Source organism: Carcharodon carcharias, chromosome 20 (genome assembly GCF_017639515.1).
Source record: "Carcharodon carcharias isolate sCarCar2 chromosome 20, sCarCar2.pri, whole genome shotgun sequence".
In the NCBI taxonomy this organism is placed as follows: domain Eukaryota; kingdom Metazoa; phylum Chordata; class Chondrichthyes; order Lamniformes; family Lamnidae; genus Carcharodon; species Carcharodon carcharias.
Genome location: NC_054486.1, coordinates 66,312,571 through 66,331,296, shown reverse-complemented (window position 1 = coordinate 66,331,296; position 18,726 = coordinate 66,312,571). Strand labels below are relative to the sequence as shown.

Sequence of the window (18,726 nt, the reverse complement as noted above, 5' to 3'; positions counted from 1 at the left end):
CCGGAGGCAGGCGGGAGGTTACAGTCAGATCAGCCATGATCTTATTGAATGGCAGAGCAGGCTCAAAGGGCCAAGTGGCCTACTCCTCCCAGTTTGTATGTTCGTATGTTTACAAAGAAAAGTTGTATCATAAAACTGATAACATATTAACACTGAGTTATTGACCAAGAGTTACAGGACTAGACTTAGAGCAACAATTCTATACATGGTTTCTACTTGGCCAGGCAGACACCATGAGGTAATAAGTAGGTGACAAACCTTTGCCTCACAAGGAAAGAGGAAGGAAAGTTTTAGAATGATTATTCACAAGTGCTCTGCCAATCAAATAGCCACTCTCCCAATCTATGAAATAAATGAACCGACACTAATAATATGCAAAATCATTGGATAATGTTACTTCAGGTAATGTAGATCATTTATTTCTGGCAAGTTTGGATTTGTTAATTTCAGCTTGATATGTCTGGAATTTAGGAGAATGGCTGTAATTTACAGTACAGGACTGAGTCAACTTAACTGCCCTTGGTTGGAAAAATGCTTTCTCATTCTCCCAATTTCATAGAAATTATAAGGTTGCAAAATGAAGCTTCTAAATTCTGTTAGAGCTAAGTGTATTGTTTCTTCCTAGAAATAGAAATGCTGGTTGATGATCCAAAGGACTTGGAGCAAGTGCATGAACTGGCTCCAGAGGTCAGTCCCGACATGTGTATTCACATCACCGAGGAGATGCTGATGTCACGGCAACTGAACGGACATGCTGGTGAGCAGTCGTGGGAGAATATCTCCCAGGGCGTTTTGAAACAATACAGAAAACCTTATATATAGACACTCAAGGATAAGCAATTTAGTCATATGTTTGAAAAATGCACTGAAAACAGTTAATGTAAGAATCAACAATCACTTTATTGTTAATTGAAATGTTGTTTTATGTGAAAAACATCAGGCCTGAAATTCCTTGGTAAATTCCGGCAGAACCAGGTTCTATCAGGTATCTGCTCCTTTCTGGTCCTGATGCAGATTCCACCATGGTTGGGGGCGGAGGGTCGTAGGCAGTTGAAGACCCGTCTTCCCTATCACATGCCCTCTGTCCTAATATCAATGTAATAAAGGGAACTGGCAGAATAATGTTCCTCACTGGAAGTCCTGTTATAGGTCCATATATCATACCACCAACATACACTGCTGTACAAGAGGCATGAGTGGGACCCACAATGCCAGTTACCGATGTAGAAACAATCCCAAAGTAATCAGTTTCTCTTAGGAAAGTTACAATAGAAAGATAATTGCAGAAATATTACCTTTTGACCAGAGTGGCCCGCCTGCTCTTCCTCACAGGATGATAAGGTGTCAGGACGCCTAGGAGGTGCCATAAGTGGCACAGGTTCCTGCTCCCTTTGTACTAATGACCCTGTTGCTGGGATGTGGGATGAGATCAGCACTAGGGCAGACTGACAGGTCGAAGTCCCAGCCACCATATGTCCAATAGGAGCTCACCAAGAATTTCTAGACTATTGCGCTTCTGTGTTGCATCAACTGGTTAGATTTCCCTCAAATTACATATTTGGAAAGGCTGCCAATCCCTGGAACTTTAAATCAATTTTTTGTTAGTAAGCCTGCCTGGGTAATGCAGCTTCCCACACTAGAGAGCTGATCATGATTTGTCCAAGGACGGGCTGCCCCTTTTTTTTCAGACGATAGTATGGTACCATTCTTAGTTTTAAATTTATTCTATAGAGTCAAAAGCAACTGGGAATATATGAAAATTTTATTTGAACTTTCCTAAAAAAGCAGTAAATGCCATTTCTCATAAGATTTTTATTTTCTTGAGTTCTACTTTTTTAGATGATAATGAAACAGCTTATTAAAAGCATTAATGTTTCAGATCGAGGACCTTTGGTCAGAACTGATGAAAGGTCATCAACGTGAAACATTAATTCTTTTACTCTTTCCAAAGTTGCTGCCAACTTGCTGAATGTTTCCAGTATGTTCTGTTTTTATTTCAGATTTCCCACAATACTTTGCTTTTGTATCGATTATTGAAACATTATACATATTTAAAAATGTATCGCTCACACAAGTGTTTTAATGCTGTTGTTGACACCTTATTTTTTAGCATTCCTGTCAGCGCAAAAAAGAGTGTAAGGGCATTCTGCTGAAGTATCACAGTATCTTTACAGTGCAGAAGGAGACCATTTGGCCCATCGAGTCTGCACTGGCTCTCTGAAAGAGCATTCCACCTGATTCCGCTCTCCTACCTTAGCCCTGTAACCTTGCACATTCTTTTTTTTTCAGATAGCAACCCAATTCCCTTTTGAATATTCGATTGAACCTGCCTCCATTGCCCTTTCAGGAAGTTTGCCCCAGACTCCAACCACCCACTGTGTGAAAACTTTTCTCCTCACATCACATTTACTCCTATTGCCAGTTATTTTGAATCTGTGTCCCCTAGTTCTTGATGTTCTCTTGAGTGGAAATAGTTTCTCACTATTTACCCTGTCCATACCCTTCAGGATCTTGAATACCTCTATCAAGTGTCCTCTCAGCCTTCTTTTCCCCAAAGAAAGGAGCACCACCCTCTCCAATCTATCCTCATAGCTACAGTTTTTCATCCCTGGAATCATTCTTGTGAATTTCCTCTGTACTCTCTCCAATGCCTTCACATCCTTCCTCAAGTATGGTGCTCAGAACTGTTACCAGTACTCCGGATGAGGCCTAACTAGTGTCTTATACAAATTCAACATGACCTCCTTACTCTTGTACTCAATGCCCCTATTAATAAAGCCTAAGATACTATATGCTTTATTAACATCGAGGTCCCTCTGTTTCTGGACCTCCTTTAGAGGGTCTCCCTTTATTTTATACTGTCTCTCCATGTTTTTCCTGCCAAAATGAATCAGAGCCAATACCATCCTTAGATTAAACGTTAAACCAAGGTCCCAGCTAACTATTTCTGTGGATCAATTGGACAGTAAAATTCCACGGCTCTATTCAAGAACAAGCAGTTCTCATGGTTTCCTAGCAAGCAATTCCTCCCTTAACAAATGCTACCAAAAAAAACAAGTAGATGAACTGGCCGTTCATCTCATTGCCATTTGTTACATCATTGCTGGATTTTGCCCACCCTAGAGTAATTGCACTTAAAACTAATTCATTAAACAAGTTATTTGAGATATTTCAAATTAATCAGGTCAGATACAAATGCAAGTTATTAAAAATCGCTTTATGGTGATTTTTAATTTCAAAAGTTAGTTGTATGAACAAATACTTTACCATTTGACTAACAGGAAATATATAGGAAAAGAACCAGGATTGTGGGGGATGGGGGAGAGAAATTCGATAATGCCCATTCTCAGGGATGGGAATTGTCATGTGCGATTATCCAGCTCCCAGTCTCGTTGAAGCAGGCAGTGTGTAAACTTTCTGTTACCTGCGAATCTAAATGATTCCAGTGCATACCTCAGTGCAGAATGCGCTGCTGACAGGCTGCACGTACAACAGAGGGTCCAGCAGTGTACATGACTAGTACAATGCCTGGACTTTTTACAGACAGCTTGCCTCTCTGTTGCTGCACTCAAACAACAGGAGCTGCTACAACTGTCTCCGGAAGACTTGGCTACAAGGAGAAGCACAGCAAATGGAGCAACAGGCAAGAGAGAAGGCTCTCATGCTTTCAGATGCAGTGTGGGAGCCATATGGGCTGCAAGCGAAAGGAAGAGAGATGCCATGTATCCACAGAGGGCTAGAAGGCCCTCAAGACACACGCCGAGGAGAGAATAGGAGCAGTTGGCCAGGGAGGTCAGTGTCCAGCTTCTGGCCCTGAGAACCTGGCTGCAGTGCCACAAAAAGTTCAATGAACTCATATGGATGGTCAAAGTCAATAACTGCACCTTCAGACGACATCTCCCTCCCCAACATCTCGCACCACTCAATGCACCATACCCACATCACTCACTGATTAATAATCAGGACTCACACCTAGCATTCAGATATTCCACTTGACTCTCACATATGTACCAATGCGGTCAGTCTCACACTCATCTCTTGCAGTTTCCACATGGCTCCAGCTATTCAGCTTTGTCAGGCACATTGCCCGAACACATTGCAACACACTCACTCACTCACTTCCCTCTGTCTTGAAGGCCAGAGTGGCCCATAACCACAGGGAGCAGTCAAGAACCAGGAAGTGACAGGCACACCTGCATCAACAAAGTCCTGTGGAGGAGACTGTTCCCTGCATCATGAGGCTGGCTGTTAATACGCCGTTGCATCTGGGATCACCAAGCATATTCAGGTTGAAGACATGTCCCTGCCTTATGTCCAATCTCAAATCCCACTTCAATGCAGACTCATCATGAAGGGCGAGAGCGCTACACCAGACCTCTGAAGAAGAAGTGGCTTGTGATTGGACACTTGCAATGACCAGCTCAGATACTGGCATGGTGTGAATTTTACAAAGTTGAATAGAGTGGGGATCAGCATGCAGTGAGTCACTGTGCATGAGCGGACTGCAGTCAGGGCAAGAGGAAAGGATAGTTTGTGTGCCAGCTCACCGGAGGGCAAGGTTCTGCTGCAGAGCACTCATGAGGACTTTGATGGGGTGGTATCCAGGAGAACGTTGATGCACTTCCACATTGTGATGTTTGGTGCATTGGTAGGCTTGGTAGACAGCCTCCTGTCACTGTCGAGGAGCATGGAGGAGTACAGCTCAGGCTTGGCAAGGGACATCTTGGAGAGCTTGGAGCCCATCCTTTCCAGTGCGGAAATGGTGACCAACAACACTAGTGGACCAAGCCTTGATGGCAGGTGTTTCAGTTTCCATTGCAGCACAGGCAGAAGCCAACCAGCATCTCAATGAGAAGCGAATGGAAGCTCAGTCTGAGCTCCTGAAATCCATGCTTGTTGCTGTGCCAGTCCTCAAAAGGGGCATGCAGACTCTTGTGGCAGTGCAACAATCTGTCCTGCAGCAGATTACTATAGTTGCTGAGGCACTGCCCTGGGGGAGGGTCAGTGGCTCAGAAACCTTCTGTGCACTTTCAGGATGGCAGCATTCATGCCCCTACCACTGCCACTCTGTCAATGCACTTGCTGTTGCCTCTTGGCCAGGTCAGACTGCTGCCAGTTATGTCAAGGTGGTGCAGTCTAAAGCTGGGCCCACAGCATCCAGAGCTGCTTGGCAATGTCCTGCAAAGCCATCTTCAGTCAGCAGCAGGTCAGTAGCCTTCCACCTGCCATGTTGCAGCCATTGGGGTGACAGTGTAGCAGCACTACAACAGGCAAAGGCAACTGCAAGAAACGCTCTAAGGGAAAGCACAAGGTTTGAATAGCTGAGTTTTGTATGTATGATTGGAAGTGTTGTTGGATAAAGTTGCTATGGAATGGTTTTTTATTGGTTTCTTTTATTTCAGGATTTTGGCCAAGATGCTGCTGTGATCCACAGCAGGGCAAAGGAAAAGTTGGGAATTATGGATAACTGTGATGTGGGAGTGACATCTCAGGGGCACCAGAACCTGAATATCTGCTGATTCAGCTTACCCAGAGGGAAGGGGTCCTGAGTACTTCCTCCCTTCCTTCTTCCTCTGCTAACTCCTCCCTAGGTAGCCTCTAAAGGCCTGGTGGCAATGCCTGCATCTTCATGGTATCACGATTGTGGAGGGCACAGCAGGCAGCTACAACCTTGGAGACACGCTCTGATTGAGGACTGGAGGGCTCCTCCTGAGTGGTCCAGGTCATGGAACTCTGGCTTCAGCATGCCGATAGTTTGCTCCAAGATGTTCCTAGTTGCTGCATAGTTCATATTATAGAAACGCTGTCCTTGCGTGGTCTGGTGGCACAAGGGACTCATTAACCAGGCGTAGAGCAGGTATCCCTTGTCACCCATCAGCCAGCCTTTGGTTCTTTGTGTGGCAGGCACGACTGACTGGTGCAGGATGACTGCTAAGATAGCGGGTATTCATCAAAAGATCCTTCAGGGCATGGACGCACACCAATTGGACATTAATAGAGTGGTATTATAGAACATCTCCCTGCTAATGTGGGGCCTGCAGAGCCATGAGTGTGCAGTCAGTTGCACACTCGGAATCCTATAAGGCTGGCAAATCTACATGATCTGCCCTTCTGCTTCTCTCAGAAGACAATGAATTCCCCCTTCCTTCCATACAGTGCCTCTGTCACTGCCAAGCAATGGTCCCTCTAATCTGCATAGCTGTGAAGTAACCAGAAAAGCACATTGGCCTTTATAGCTATTGCATATATGTGTCGTTGTGTAAAAATATACAAAGGGACTGTGCACATATCTCCAGTGCACTCAAAAAAAATTTACAGGGAACATTGGTGTCCACGTGCAGCAATGGACAGTGAACCTTGAGGTGTCGCTAATGACACCTGCTCCTGCCCTGGAGGATCCACTGGCATAGAAATTTAGGGTGACGGGACCTTGATAGCCATTGGCAGAGCAGGCTTTGCTGTGCAGTGAGACTGCAGGTCAGGTTGTAAGAGCTGCAAGAGGTACAGTTCACATCATCTTGTTGAAACACAAGTGCCTCACATACTGCTCCTGGATGAGGTGGACATAGGAGAAATATTGCTGAAAGACCCTGGGTAGGTACAGTGTTCTATTGAGAATCATCACCACTTCGTCACTCTGTGCATTGCTTCCTCTCTTGATTGCCTGTGCCCCATTTTCAAGTTGTACTGAGCACAAGAGGTACTGCAACTATCAGCCCCATTACTGAAGCAGGCTTTCTCCTGACAAGCCAACCAATTCTTTGGATCTCTTTGTCAAGATCAAGCACTACTCACTTGAAAATCTTAAAGGTTTGCAAAACTCCTCCAATAATACAGTGCACAGCATTTGCACTAACTCTGCACCAGCAAAATTAAGTCAAAAACACCTGGTGAGGAAGTTGGCTGGATCATCGTGAAGCTGAACACAGCTGGGAGGGATTATAAGAGGGTGTTAACTACACCTACGCACTCCAAAATGGCAGAATGTGCACCAAATCAAGAGTTAAAAGCTGTCACAATCCACCCACTCCGCATGCTTCCGGAGCACGCACAGCACATCTGCACTAGTCAGGGTTGAGCAGAAGTGGTTGGAAACATCTGGCTGCCATTTTTGTGAGTTTGGGTTTTCAATAGTGCTGGCATTAGTGGCACTATTTTGCAGCCATAGTCTTTGCCCCTAGAGCAACAGAATGACCCAGAAATTGCTGGAATGATGTTATCTTGCGGTGAGTGACAGGCATTTGATTTCTTCACCTTTCAGATCACACTTTATTTATAATGCAAATTGCTGGTGTCAAGAAGATACAATAATGTCAATAATGTTATTGGAAATTATTTTAAAATAGAGTTTAGTGGTGTCGGTGTCTATGTGTGTGTATGTGTGTGTGCCTTAATTGGATTAAAGCTAGGTAGCCTAGAGGCTTTGATGTGCAGAAGAGAAGTAGGTTTGAAATGGTAATTAGATAAACATAGGGAAATAGAAGGTGAGGTGTAAAGGGGCAATTTGCATTTTTAAATAGATCATTCAAAAGATCGGGTGAAATATCATACCTAACCAGGTGAAGTTCAGAAACAATGTGTTTCTGAAGCTTTTTTAAAGCTTACTAGTAAAGTGGGTATTATGAAAAGGTTTTATTGTTAGAAGATTTAAAGTTTAAAAAAAGCCTAGTGATAATGAGAAGTTGCATTCAAAGAGGAAAATATGTATAAAGAAAGAGAAGGCTGTTGGTAAAAAGTGAAGGGATTCTAAGATCTAAAGCCTCCAGGCTGTAAGCCTCAAGTCTGCTTGCAAGGACCCGGCGCTGGAAAAAAACTCATTTTGAATGCGACTGTCCAGGGTGTGCTTTGCCAGTGGTCTGTTTAAATCTGTATGTTTTACTGTTGTCTTACAGGGGGTCTAACTGAGAGTCAGGTTAGTTAGGGGATTTTTCTAGTTATTATAGTAGTAATTTTGTTGACATATGTCTGCTTATAATCTTTCACAGTGAGGTTCCAAATTTTTCGCGTTTGTCAAGCAAGGCTGTCGGCAGAGTGGTGCATGTCATCCAATTTGTGGAGAATTGGAACTCGTGCCGTATTTCTTCTTCACCACAAATTGAGAGTCTTTTGTGGACTAATATTGGCAAGCGCTGCTAATGCATCATTATTTTCTCAACAATTTCCATTGTTGATGGCACTGTGTTCAGTGGATGATGAAACAATAATTTCTTGGTCACTGCCTTGACCTGTGTTTGTAAAGGATTCTGCAATATTTTAACAGCACCTATTTCATTTGCTGCAGGGCTGATAGTGCGGGAGCTGAGTTCTTCTACTTCCAGTTCCTCTGAAACAGTGGTGAGACTTTATGGCCAAAGTATCGATTCATTACCGCAGGTGAGTTCACCCATGAGTAAAATTAAACTTTGTGTTCTCAATGCTCCTATTCGGATCTGTTTAATAAATACATTTCTTCCTTTTCTTAAAACAAATTCCTCTGCAACTGCTTTTGTTAGTATAGAATTGATGAACTAACCAAGAAGCCACAGGGTTGTTTTTCATTCCGCAAAGCTGATTTTAACTCCAGCACCAGCCCAGTGGAAACGGTGTAGGCAGGTTTGAGGGAGGGTTAGGGTGGCAGGGAGCCATTTTGGGATCGGTTTGCCTTCCAGCTGTAACCTCATGACCTTTGGCCTCAGACAGGAGTTAGACTTGGCGTGCAAATGAGGTTCAGGAGTTAAGGTGAGGTTCTTGGGACTTGAAATAGCCAGAGACAGACCAGAATTAAAAGTGCACAATCAACATGGTGTGCATCTGAAAATGATTGATTCACATGTTGTGTTCTTCTTGGGCGTGAAAGAGGACGTTGGTGCTTTTATAGTTGAGACATAGTCATTTTGCTCAGGGGTCAGTGTTTCAAAAACATCTTCTAGTTCTTCACTGCCATAGTGGAAAAGTAAGTCGTCTTTCCTTTTGTCATCTGTGATCACAAAAACTGCCAGCTCCCCTTTAAAACATTACAACCACTTTTGCCAAAGTGGGAAGACAGATGTTGGCTTTAAATGCACTTCAAAAGGTGATAGGCTGGGCATAGACAATGTGATTTTCATCAGCCATAGTGATGAAACTTGTCTGTAAAGATTTCCTCCATTTTTGGTCCGAGCTTGTGTGCCTTTAACACAGCCTGAGTGTGTTTTCTAAGTCTGCAGCTTAAATGTTTTCTGCAACTTAAAAAGTTGTTTCTCTGCAGAGAGTATTATTATCTTATTATCTTGCATTATCCTCATCGTCAATGTGAGGTTCTTGAGTCTAGAAACGGCCAGAGACAGACCAGAGTTAAAAGTGCATGAGCCATATGGCTCCTTTATTAAAACAGCTTCTTTAGACTCTGCTTCTACTTACAGACTCACTCCGCTGGTACAGTTCTGTTTGGGAGCTTCAATTAAATAATGTGTATGTTGCACTTTTCAAAACACTATGGCCAGGATTTTCCCGTCGGCGATTTGGGGGTGGAGCCTGCTCGCCAACAGGAAAATGACACGGGATGACGTCAGGAGGAACCCCCAACGTCATCCCGGTCCCTTTAAATTTTTAGGAAGGTGGGCCAACAACGAAATCAACTGTCCACCCGCCAACCTGTCAATGGCCAATAAAGGCCATTGACAGACTAATTAAGATTGTTAAAGACCTGCCCTGACCTTAAGGCTGGTGGGCAGACCAGGAGCTCCAGAGGGCTCCTGATAATACATGAAACCTCATCCACTGATGGGATGAGGTTACATGTCCGTTTTTAAAAAGTTTCATTAAGTTTATATGTTTCTTATTAACATGTCCCATCCTGTGGGACATTGTCACATGAGGGGGACATGTTAATAATATTAATATTTTTCTATTTTTGGTGTTTTTTTACCTGTCAGTTATCTCCCTGAGACAGGACTTTGCCTCAGGGAGCAGTGCGCTCTTTTGCGCTCATGCGCGAAGGAGCACACTTTGACAGACGGGGAATCCCTCCACCCCAGCGCATAGCGCTTCCTGTCGGACAGGCCGCTGGGCGGGCCTTAATTGGCCCGCCCACTCAAAATGGCGGTGGACCCGTTTCGGTGGCGGGGGTTGGCTGTACGCCCGCCGCCAAGCCAGTGGGGCCCACACACCCACCAAGGGCAAAATTCTGCCCTATAATGTACTATAGTTTAATGTCTCCTTATATGGGTGTGCGCATGTAAATCAAGGGCCACGAGGGAAAGCAGCTTCTGCACTGCCTTCTGCCATTTGCACTATAGGAATACTGAAGACTGCAAAAGCCAGCTGTTGGGCCTCTTGTAACCTGCATCTAGAGATCAGTAAGGGGGAGCCCCAGGGTAGAAACTGAAGATGAGTCTGTCCAAGCTCTGTCAGAGTGTTGCTTTGCACAGACCCCAAGTGATTTCACTCAGTTTTTCCAGTCAATCAGATTTCTGGTGATAGCTTTTCTTCCATTGCACCAGGTACCCAGGGTTGTGCCACTGCATATTTCCACCGCCAAACTGGAATGAATGCCCAGTGCAGGCCAGGAGGACATTGCCTGTGTGTCGACAACTTTGGGTCCAGAAGTACAGCCAAGGTCATGGGGTCAGGCAGAAACACTTGCTCGTCTCACATTCACTGGTACAATAGTTTAACAGAAAACTTAGGCCCTATTTCATAATTAAACCTCACTTGTTTTCACAATCTTTAAAGGCAGAATTTAACTTGGTTTATTTGCATTTTGGGTCAAGTGCTTTAATCAACTGTGCTACAGAATGACAGCAGTTGACCTCTACATACAAGAGAAGGTACAGGCTATGACATCAGGAAAAGCAATGAGTAGAGAACGGGTGCTTCCTTCAAAGAGCGAAAAATCTGAAAATATCTCTAGTGTCGTGATAGCAGCTGGGTCGAGAGGTGTTAGTGTGGGTCTGATTGATTGCCTCCTTTTATAGGTGAATAATTTAACCTAAAGAGTGGTGGTCAGGGGGTGGGAGGGAACAAAGCTAATATCTGACACAAAACATCTATAAAAATATTCTTCCAAATCTTAAACCTTTGGGCATTATAGATTTACTATGAATTTTGCCAGTCAGGTAGATTACACTGGCTTTCCAAACATGCTTTAGCACTTAAAACTTTTGAAATATCGATCAAATATCTGCATCCAGCAACTAACTGAGAACTTACGTTACCATAATGTTCTTTATAACAAACAAATAATTGGCTGCCATCTATTCTGCTTTTGTTCAATACTAAGCTGATTCAAGTTCTGGTTCAACCAGACTGAAATGGGATTTGCAGCTGATTTCTTGAGCAATGAATCATTGACATGCCAGAGGGTAGAGGTCAAGCCCGGGGAGGGGAAGCAATTTCCTGCTTTAGGCAAATCCTGTCAGATGTGGAATCTTTCACCCATAACAAGGGTTTTATGTTGTAGATCATCCAAAGGCAAGCGAGTACTCCTGTCAAGGAGATAAAATAACTGTTATATGTGCCAGTTTACTATTCGCTTTTTAAATATGGCACCATCAATAGCTTAAGAATTTCTACTATTTTCAGGTGAAGCAAGTTGAATGGCTTTGCTTTAAAGGAACACTTTTGTTTTGTAAACAAGTCAGTTGAACAAACAGTTACAGATGAAAATATAACAATGTGGTCAGTAGCACAAGGACCTCATCATAGGAGTAAGATTTAAAAGATTTAAAAGATTATCATAGGAGTAAGCACATTTGCAGCTCGATTAGATTTTAAAAATGAAAACCTAAAATATAACCTTAAGAAGCGCGCATTGCTTTGCAAGGTAGGCAGAAACTGTTAATAGGCAAGCTCTTCCTGGAACTCCCTTTTGAGGTGATAATACTTTTAAAATATTGAGAAAGGAATGCCAATTTAACATAATTCCAGTAATTTCTGCAATAAAACAGGGAGAGCACGCCTCAGATTTGTCTCTAGCAACATTTTAAAGGAATTCAAAACAAATGTTTACACTTTTAATGCCTGAAGCAACCAAGGCAACCACAACCCCCACCCCCGCCGCAGTTAGTGTTTCAGTTATAGTGCTCACAGTAGTGAAGGTCACCATGACCCTTTTATGGCACTGTGATCTTCCACAAACCAATAGAAGACATCACGGGAGTTGGGGGCACTTTTTTTGGGGGGAACTAACACTTTCTTTTTTTTGCACAACTATAAAATGCCAATCTGCAAGTTATCGTGGTAATTTTGTAAGAAGTTGCACGCTTGTGGAATGTGTTTGTGTTCACTTACCCCTTATGTGTTGAAAACTTCTCTATGCTCCATGCAGATGTGCACGACAATTAAATACTTCCCCAGATAAGGGAATAGCACAAAGAATGGTTCTGTACCTAACTGCTGTGCTGCAATGGCCATAGAAGACTCAGTGCCTGTACCTGTGATTAATCCTCTTGGACCTGCCAGGGATCTTATATTTTTGGAGGAATCACCTATTGTTACTTATGCAAAGCTCCATGATAATACAGTATTAACATGAGTTTGAACCAGTCGTTCCTTCAATATTCCATGCATGCTACTGCTGGAGGGGATCTCTTTATTTATGCTCATTTATCTCTTCAAGATTACAACTATGAGTTTCAGAATCCATTCCTGCTGGTTGTCTGTAACTATTCTCCAAGTAAGTTGAAGCAAGTCATGACAACATCTTTGAGATTGGACACCAAAGTCTGCACAATAGTAGAGGACTAAGCCAACAGATATGCTGGCTTTTATTTTAATCCAACCCACTCAGTGAAGTTGTGGGTGGACGAGTAGTTTAAAATAGTGACTATCAGCTTGGCACCTGCCCCTCCAGAAAACCACTGACTGCCATCTTAATTCCAGAGTTGAGTTAGATCAGAGATGTGCCTGCCAGACATAGGCAGTAACCCCATGAATAAATTCAAATAGGCATCAGATTGTGCCATTTGGACCCCAGTACAATTGTAACTGGATAGGTCAAAAGTTCCATCTGGCAGCAAGTGGACTGAGTAAAGTTTGAGGCAGCCTTTAGTCCAATCTAGCCATTACCTTCTGTAATGGAGACAAGTGAATATAGAGACTCATGCACCAACAAGCACTGCTACCAGACAGGCCCACAAAAATCTATATTCTAAAGAGAAACTCTCAACATGCAGGACCCTCAGTAGGTCCAGATAAAGTTATGTTGGTTAAAGAAGAGCCTAAAGCTGAGGCATGCATATTACGTAAAGTAGTGGCAGGGGTTATGCAGGGTGTTAAGATCCAAAATTATCATCCAAAATCCAAACTGGGTGATTTTATCCATTCAGACGTGTCATCATCTTTAGATCAATCTTAACTGGATAACGTATACTTGATTAGGTTAAGAAAGTTTCAGTGTTTGCAGTACAGAAAACCTTGAGGTATAGCTAAAGGAATGTTTCTAAAGTTCAGATTTACCTAAGTTTGCTTATTTTTGGTGCATGGAATTAAATTTTAAGCCCTTCAGTTGAATTTTGACAAACATCCATTATGAGGTACACTAATTAAGATTTTCCTGTCAACTTTTCATTTTTTTTAGTCAATTTGCAACATTTTTACAGAGAATTGCTTAATTGAGACTTCTGATCAGTTAAAGTTTTGAAGTCATTTGAATGAAATGATGGCTGATGTATTGGTATTGTTATATACAGCCCGTGTGCAGAAAACCAAAGACCTCCACAGACCGGCATAGCCAAAGCTTGGATGATATTCGTCTTTATCAGAAGGATTTTATGGCAATAGCCACCCTTTGCCAAGACACGGCTCAGAGCTACACATTTGGCTGTGCTCATAATCTGAATGAGGAAGGTAATTGCTGTAACCGGTGCTTGGCAGAGCAGTACAATGCAACAAAGGAAACCTTCATCGTCAAACGAACAAGTAAATATTCATCTCTGGACCTTACAGCTGATGACTCTGTTCCTGAATTTGTGGTTTGAACATTGGATTTTAACTATGCATTAGTGCTGTGTACTGTAAGCCTGGCTGCCTACTGCATTCCCAATGACCTTCCAAAGCCATTGCCTACACTTCACTGTCAAACTGAAAGACTTTTTGTTTCAGTTACCCAAGGAACACTTGGTTTATATTTTGCAGTTCTTCCATGTTTCTGGACAAAAAACAGCTTACAAAGCAATGCATGTCAAGAAGCCAAAGAAATATGTTAAGCAAGAGTCTAAAACAATGATAAGAAGATGTATATTTTTGAGAGTCAAAGAACCTTCAGTTACAGCAAGACAGTCAGAATTCTTTGCACATTGACTCTTCCATGGAGAATTAAATCCATGGTGTTTGGAGTATTACAATTCAGTATTACACAAACAAAGGTCTTTCTAAAAAAAACTTGTCTTTTTTATCAAGCAAATTAGTTCAAGTGTTATTATTTAGTAAAACCTTAGGCTTCTTAACACTTGTGTGTGAGTGGCACCATTACTATGTTGTTGATCAACTTTTTGAAAATGTTTCAGTTAAGATGTAGACTTGACCTTGGTACTGTGAACCTTGCAGTGTTGTGCTAGTTCAACTTTATTCCTGTACCTTTTTAGGTGCCTTTATTTTTCTTGTTTGTCAGATGTATATGTATGCAGTGACAATCAGAAATGCTCCTCTAGCTGCTGGCTCTCAGCCCTGCCCATAATATAAGACACAAAATAGAAAATTACAGATCCTGAGGGAAATTATTTGTCCTCCATATAGATACACACAACAATTACAATTAAACTTGCTTTAGGTGAGATGTGGGATTATTGGCCAGTTTAAATTTTACTGCAGTTCGCTGGTAAATTCCAGTGATGCTGAAGATGGGTGTGGCCATTTTGTATGTATAGGAAACTGACTGCAGGTGGTGTGAGTTGAGAAGCGGAGCCGGTTACAGTTTGCTGGTGAGTCAATAAAAGTACAAGCTGGTGGGTAACCCAAAAGGCCTCTCTGAATTCCAGTGTACCAAGGTACATACTTATGTTGAGTATTTTTGAACACAAAAGGTTTGTATTCAATGACATGCTATTTTGTTTATATGCAATCACTCAATACATAATATGTTTCTAAATTGACATTTCTGTTTTATTCGATCTCATATGGATTGGTTTGATGACCAGTTTGCATCAAATTTCAGTCTAAAATCCAGTGGTTCTCTCAAGTAACTAAGATGCAAAACAGCACAAGTCTGACAAATGTGTTTTCAAGCATTATAGTCAAGAATCATAATGTCCCACATAAATGAAAGGGTTCACAGCTGCAGAACAAAGGATGTGATATCAGAAGTTTCAACAGCCTTTGATATCCATCAAGTTTTACACATAGAACAAGTGTGATAGCTGACAAGGGAATTAATGGAATATATTATAGGAAATCTTTTTAGTTTCATTAAGACAGAGTGATATTTACATTATGGCTGACACAGAAATTAGCTTTGTGAGACGAACTAGCTTGGTTGCTAAATGGCTAATTTTTCAACCTGATGCATAGTCTTTTGCAATACATTATTGATTGCCATATTTTAACATTTAGCAGCATTTTTGCAACTGGAATAGTTTCTTAAAATATTTTTTGATATGAAACATGTTTTTATTGGTATTTTTATATAACTGACATTTTTACATGAAATTATATTAATCAAGTAGTTAAGTGCAGTGCAATTTTTAGCAGTATTATGACAATCGTTAGCAGTGGTGGAAGCAGTATTATAAACTGATAACTTCAACGGGGTTAACATTTGTAAGGAAATATTGTGTTTGGGTCAGTAAATGGGTTGGTCCTGTGGAAACTCTGGTTTAGTTTCCCCCCCCCCACCCCCCAACCTCCCCACATAAACACATTAGTGATTGCTGCAGAGTTTGAGGGTAAAGATGTTACTTCATAAAGGATCATGATACACCTTTTACTGTGTTTAGGCGAAGATAAGTCAATTCTGCTTCCAGTCATGTATCACACAAGACACTAATCATAGGATATTGGGTACAGTCACCAGGTAGACATATAGTTTGGGGTTTTCATCATCTCTTAGGCTGGGATTTTCCTGCCAGCAACAGGACCAGAAATTCCTGCCCAAAGTTGTTGGACGTTTGGCTGCCTCTCCAGATTTTCCATCCTGCCCATGACAGGTCCCGCCGCAGGCCGGAATTTCCCGGTCCCATCGGCGACCGGGAGTTTCAGATGCTGCCGTTCCCGTTCCTGCCCGTGATAGGCCCTGCCTGGACGATCCCGTCTGTGGAACGGGACCAGAAAAATCTTAGCCATAGGTCTTTTTGTTCTCTGTAATTATTTGTATTATTTTTAAGGCAGAGTTAGATCGAAGTTTGATAACCAAAAGGTGAAAGGTTATCGGGGGCAGGTGGGATGTTACAATCAGATCAACCATGATCTCACTGAATGGTGGAGCAAGCGCAAAGGGCCAAATGGCCTTTTGCTCCTAATTCGTATGTTCGTATGTGTAGCCTTAAAACTCTTCTGATAAGATTACTAAGCTAATGATTGAATAATAGTAAACTATATTCACAAGAAATTATCAGTAGGCATTATTTTTAAGCATGTCACATTGGCTAAGCTATCCATTTTTAGATCAAATCTGTAGCTAGATTCTGTAAATTGTGTCTAGTATTTTGAAACAAACTTGTTAAATTCTCCAAAATTTCTCTTTTCATTACTGAAGCAGTCGTTAAACAGAGGCTTTTCAACAGAGGCTCCCAACAGAAGTATAGTCAAATATCTACATACTTGATTAGATTATTGGAATAAAAGAATTCTATGTAGCAATTGTATGAGAGTTATTTTAAAGGAAGGGATGCAAGAGATTTGTTATCCTGAGCTTAAGCTTGTAATTGAAGTCACTATGTACAATCTTTGTCCCCATATTATTACTGGTAACACAGGCAGGTTTATCGAAATTCCATCTGTTTCATGATGATGGGGCAAAAGAGAGAAGAACTGAAATATTGGAGATGTCTTTATTTCCATACATATGTATATCTATCAAGGATTAATAATAAAATTCCAGTGTTTCCACAGGTATAGGTCTATCCATTAGTCCTTTGTGAAAGTGGATTCACATGTATAGAGAATCCCATAAATACTAAATCTCCCTGTACGCAGAATGTATCAGAATCAAACAACAGTTTCAAGAAAAGGGCACACATGCAATTGTCATTAGCTATTGCTTTTAACAAATCCCCAGTAGAAGCTAGTTATTAGACTGTATTTAATATGTACATTTTTGTAAGGGCATGAATAAATTACTTTATAGGCATAGTTCCATTTGGAAGAGTTATGAGAATTAGAAACAAGTGAAATGCACAAAGTGGATTACAAATTAACTTACTTGTGTTTGACATACCACTGACGTGCCACTGATCATTTGTGCAGAATTTAAACAAACATCACTTTGGCAGTTTATCAAAACTCTGTATGTTAAGTGTCAATTCCCAATTTATCAAAACTTCTGACACTCTAACAATCATTGCATTTTTTTAAATGTTCTTTTAAAATCTATATTTTCAGGATTATCAGGTTTGTCACAATTGCACATATTTTGAAAGCTGATAATGATATGCTAGTTTACATTGTTAGCTATAGTTGTCCTTTTACTTGTGGTTCTTGGACTTCTGGGAAATACCAGTAAAATAATCTGCCCATCAGAAACAAAGAACTTCTTTGTTAATGTTTGTTGTTCAAAAATCAATCTACCAACTAAGCAGATTTTTAAAATTGTGGTTATGCATCAATTAATGAGAAAAAGTAAATAAAAATAACATGCTGTGTTAAATGAGGATTCATGTAATTCAAAGGGGGCCCCACTTTGATTTGAACTATGATCATTCGTAACTAATTGAAGCTGGAATACTCTGCTGCATCAAGATAGGTAATTGAAACATACTGTATTATGGGGCTCCCCATCTTTACATTTTTTGTGAGACAATTTTGAAATTTAGCACACAGATGGACTTTTTGGCTAAACACATTGCTTCATCTTACAAAGATACAACTCCCTTTCAGTTATTTTTCCAGCTTTGTTTTTGTTCATACTTTTTATTGACTTCATAGAATTTGCGCTTAACTCTTTCCAAATATCCAGCAACATCTGGAACTATACTGAAAAATTGCATTGGTTATTTATTCCAAAACTAAGTTTTATGCATTAGTTTACAAAAGGCCAACTTTTCAGCAGCATATTAAAAATTACTACCTTTCATATGCTTTAATATAATAATTGCACAAACTATAAAGAATCCTTTCTGTGAAAGGAGTTCCTGTCAGGATATGTAAAATAAGAGAACACTGTGCAACTTGTAATTGAATTACTTTGGAAGAATGAAGTCCGATGTGTACCTTCAAGGTACAAATGCCAAACTATAATAAAAAATAATTTTGTTTGAATTTATCGCTGCTCTTTGTATTAATCTTAAGTCAAACTTGTAACTGAAGTTTCATAATGGGCTATTGGATTCTGGTCTGTGAATCCCAGGGCGATGTCATCATAATCTCCCAACATCTGTTGATCAGTCCTTACAGGAGCTTAATGTGGAAGCAAGATGATATTGTATTTTCTGTATTTCAGTTGCTCCTCCTGAGTGACTAGGGTGATCACCACAAAGAAGTCTATGGCTCAGACCGTACCATCTGTCTACTTGTCATTGATTCAAATTAGAAGAAAAATAAATCATAAAATAAAGCAACTTGCTTTAATTTTTAGAATTTAAGCACTTATGGAGTCCTTCAAAAACCTCAGCATTG

At 41.1% G+C, this 18,726-nt stretch overlaps 1 protein-coding gene across 4 annotated transcripts in view; it reads left to right on the top strand.

Annotated features, from left to right (window-relative positions):
* Positions 1-18,369, top strand: part of frmd6 (FERM domain containing 6) — a 159,300-nt gene extending 140,931 nt beyond the window's left edge. For all 4 annotated transcript variants that reach the window (XM_041214657.1, XM_041214660.1, XM_041214659.1 and 1 more), the window contains 3 exons: positions 626-757; positions 8,282-8,373; positions 13,650-18,369. In XM_041214657.1, the coding sequence (XP_041070591.1) occupies positions 626-757; positions 8,282-8,373; positions 13,650-13,937 (512 nt within the window). In that variant the 3' untranslated portion in view covers positions 13,938-18,369. The remainder of the gene's footprint in view (positions 1-625; positions 758-8,281; positions 8,374-13,649) is intronic.
* Positions 18,370-18,726: the final 357 nt, after the last annotated feature.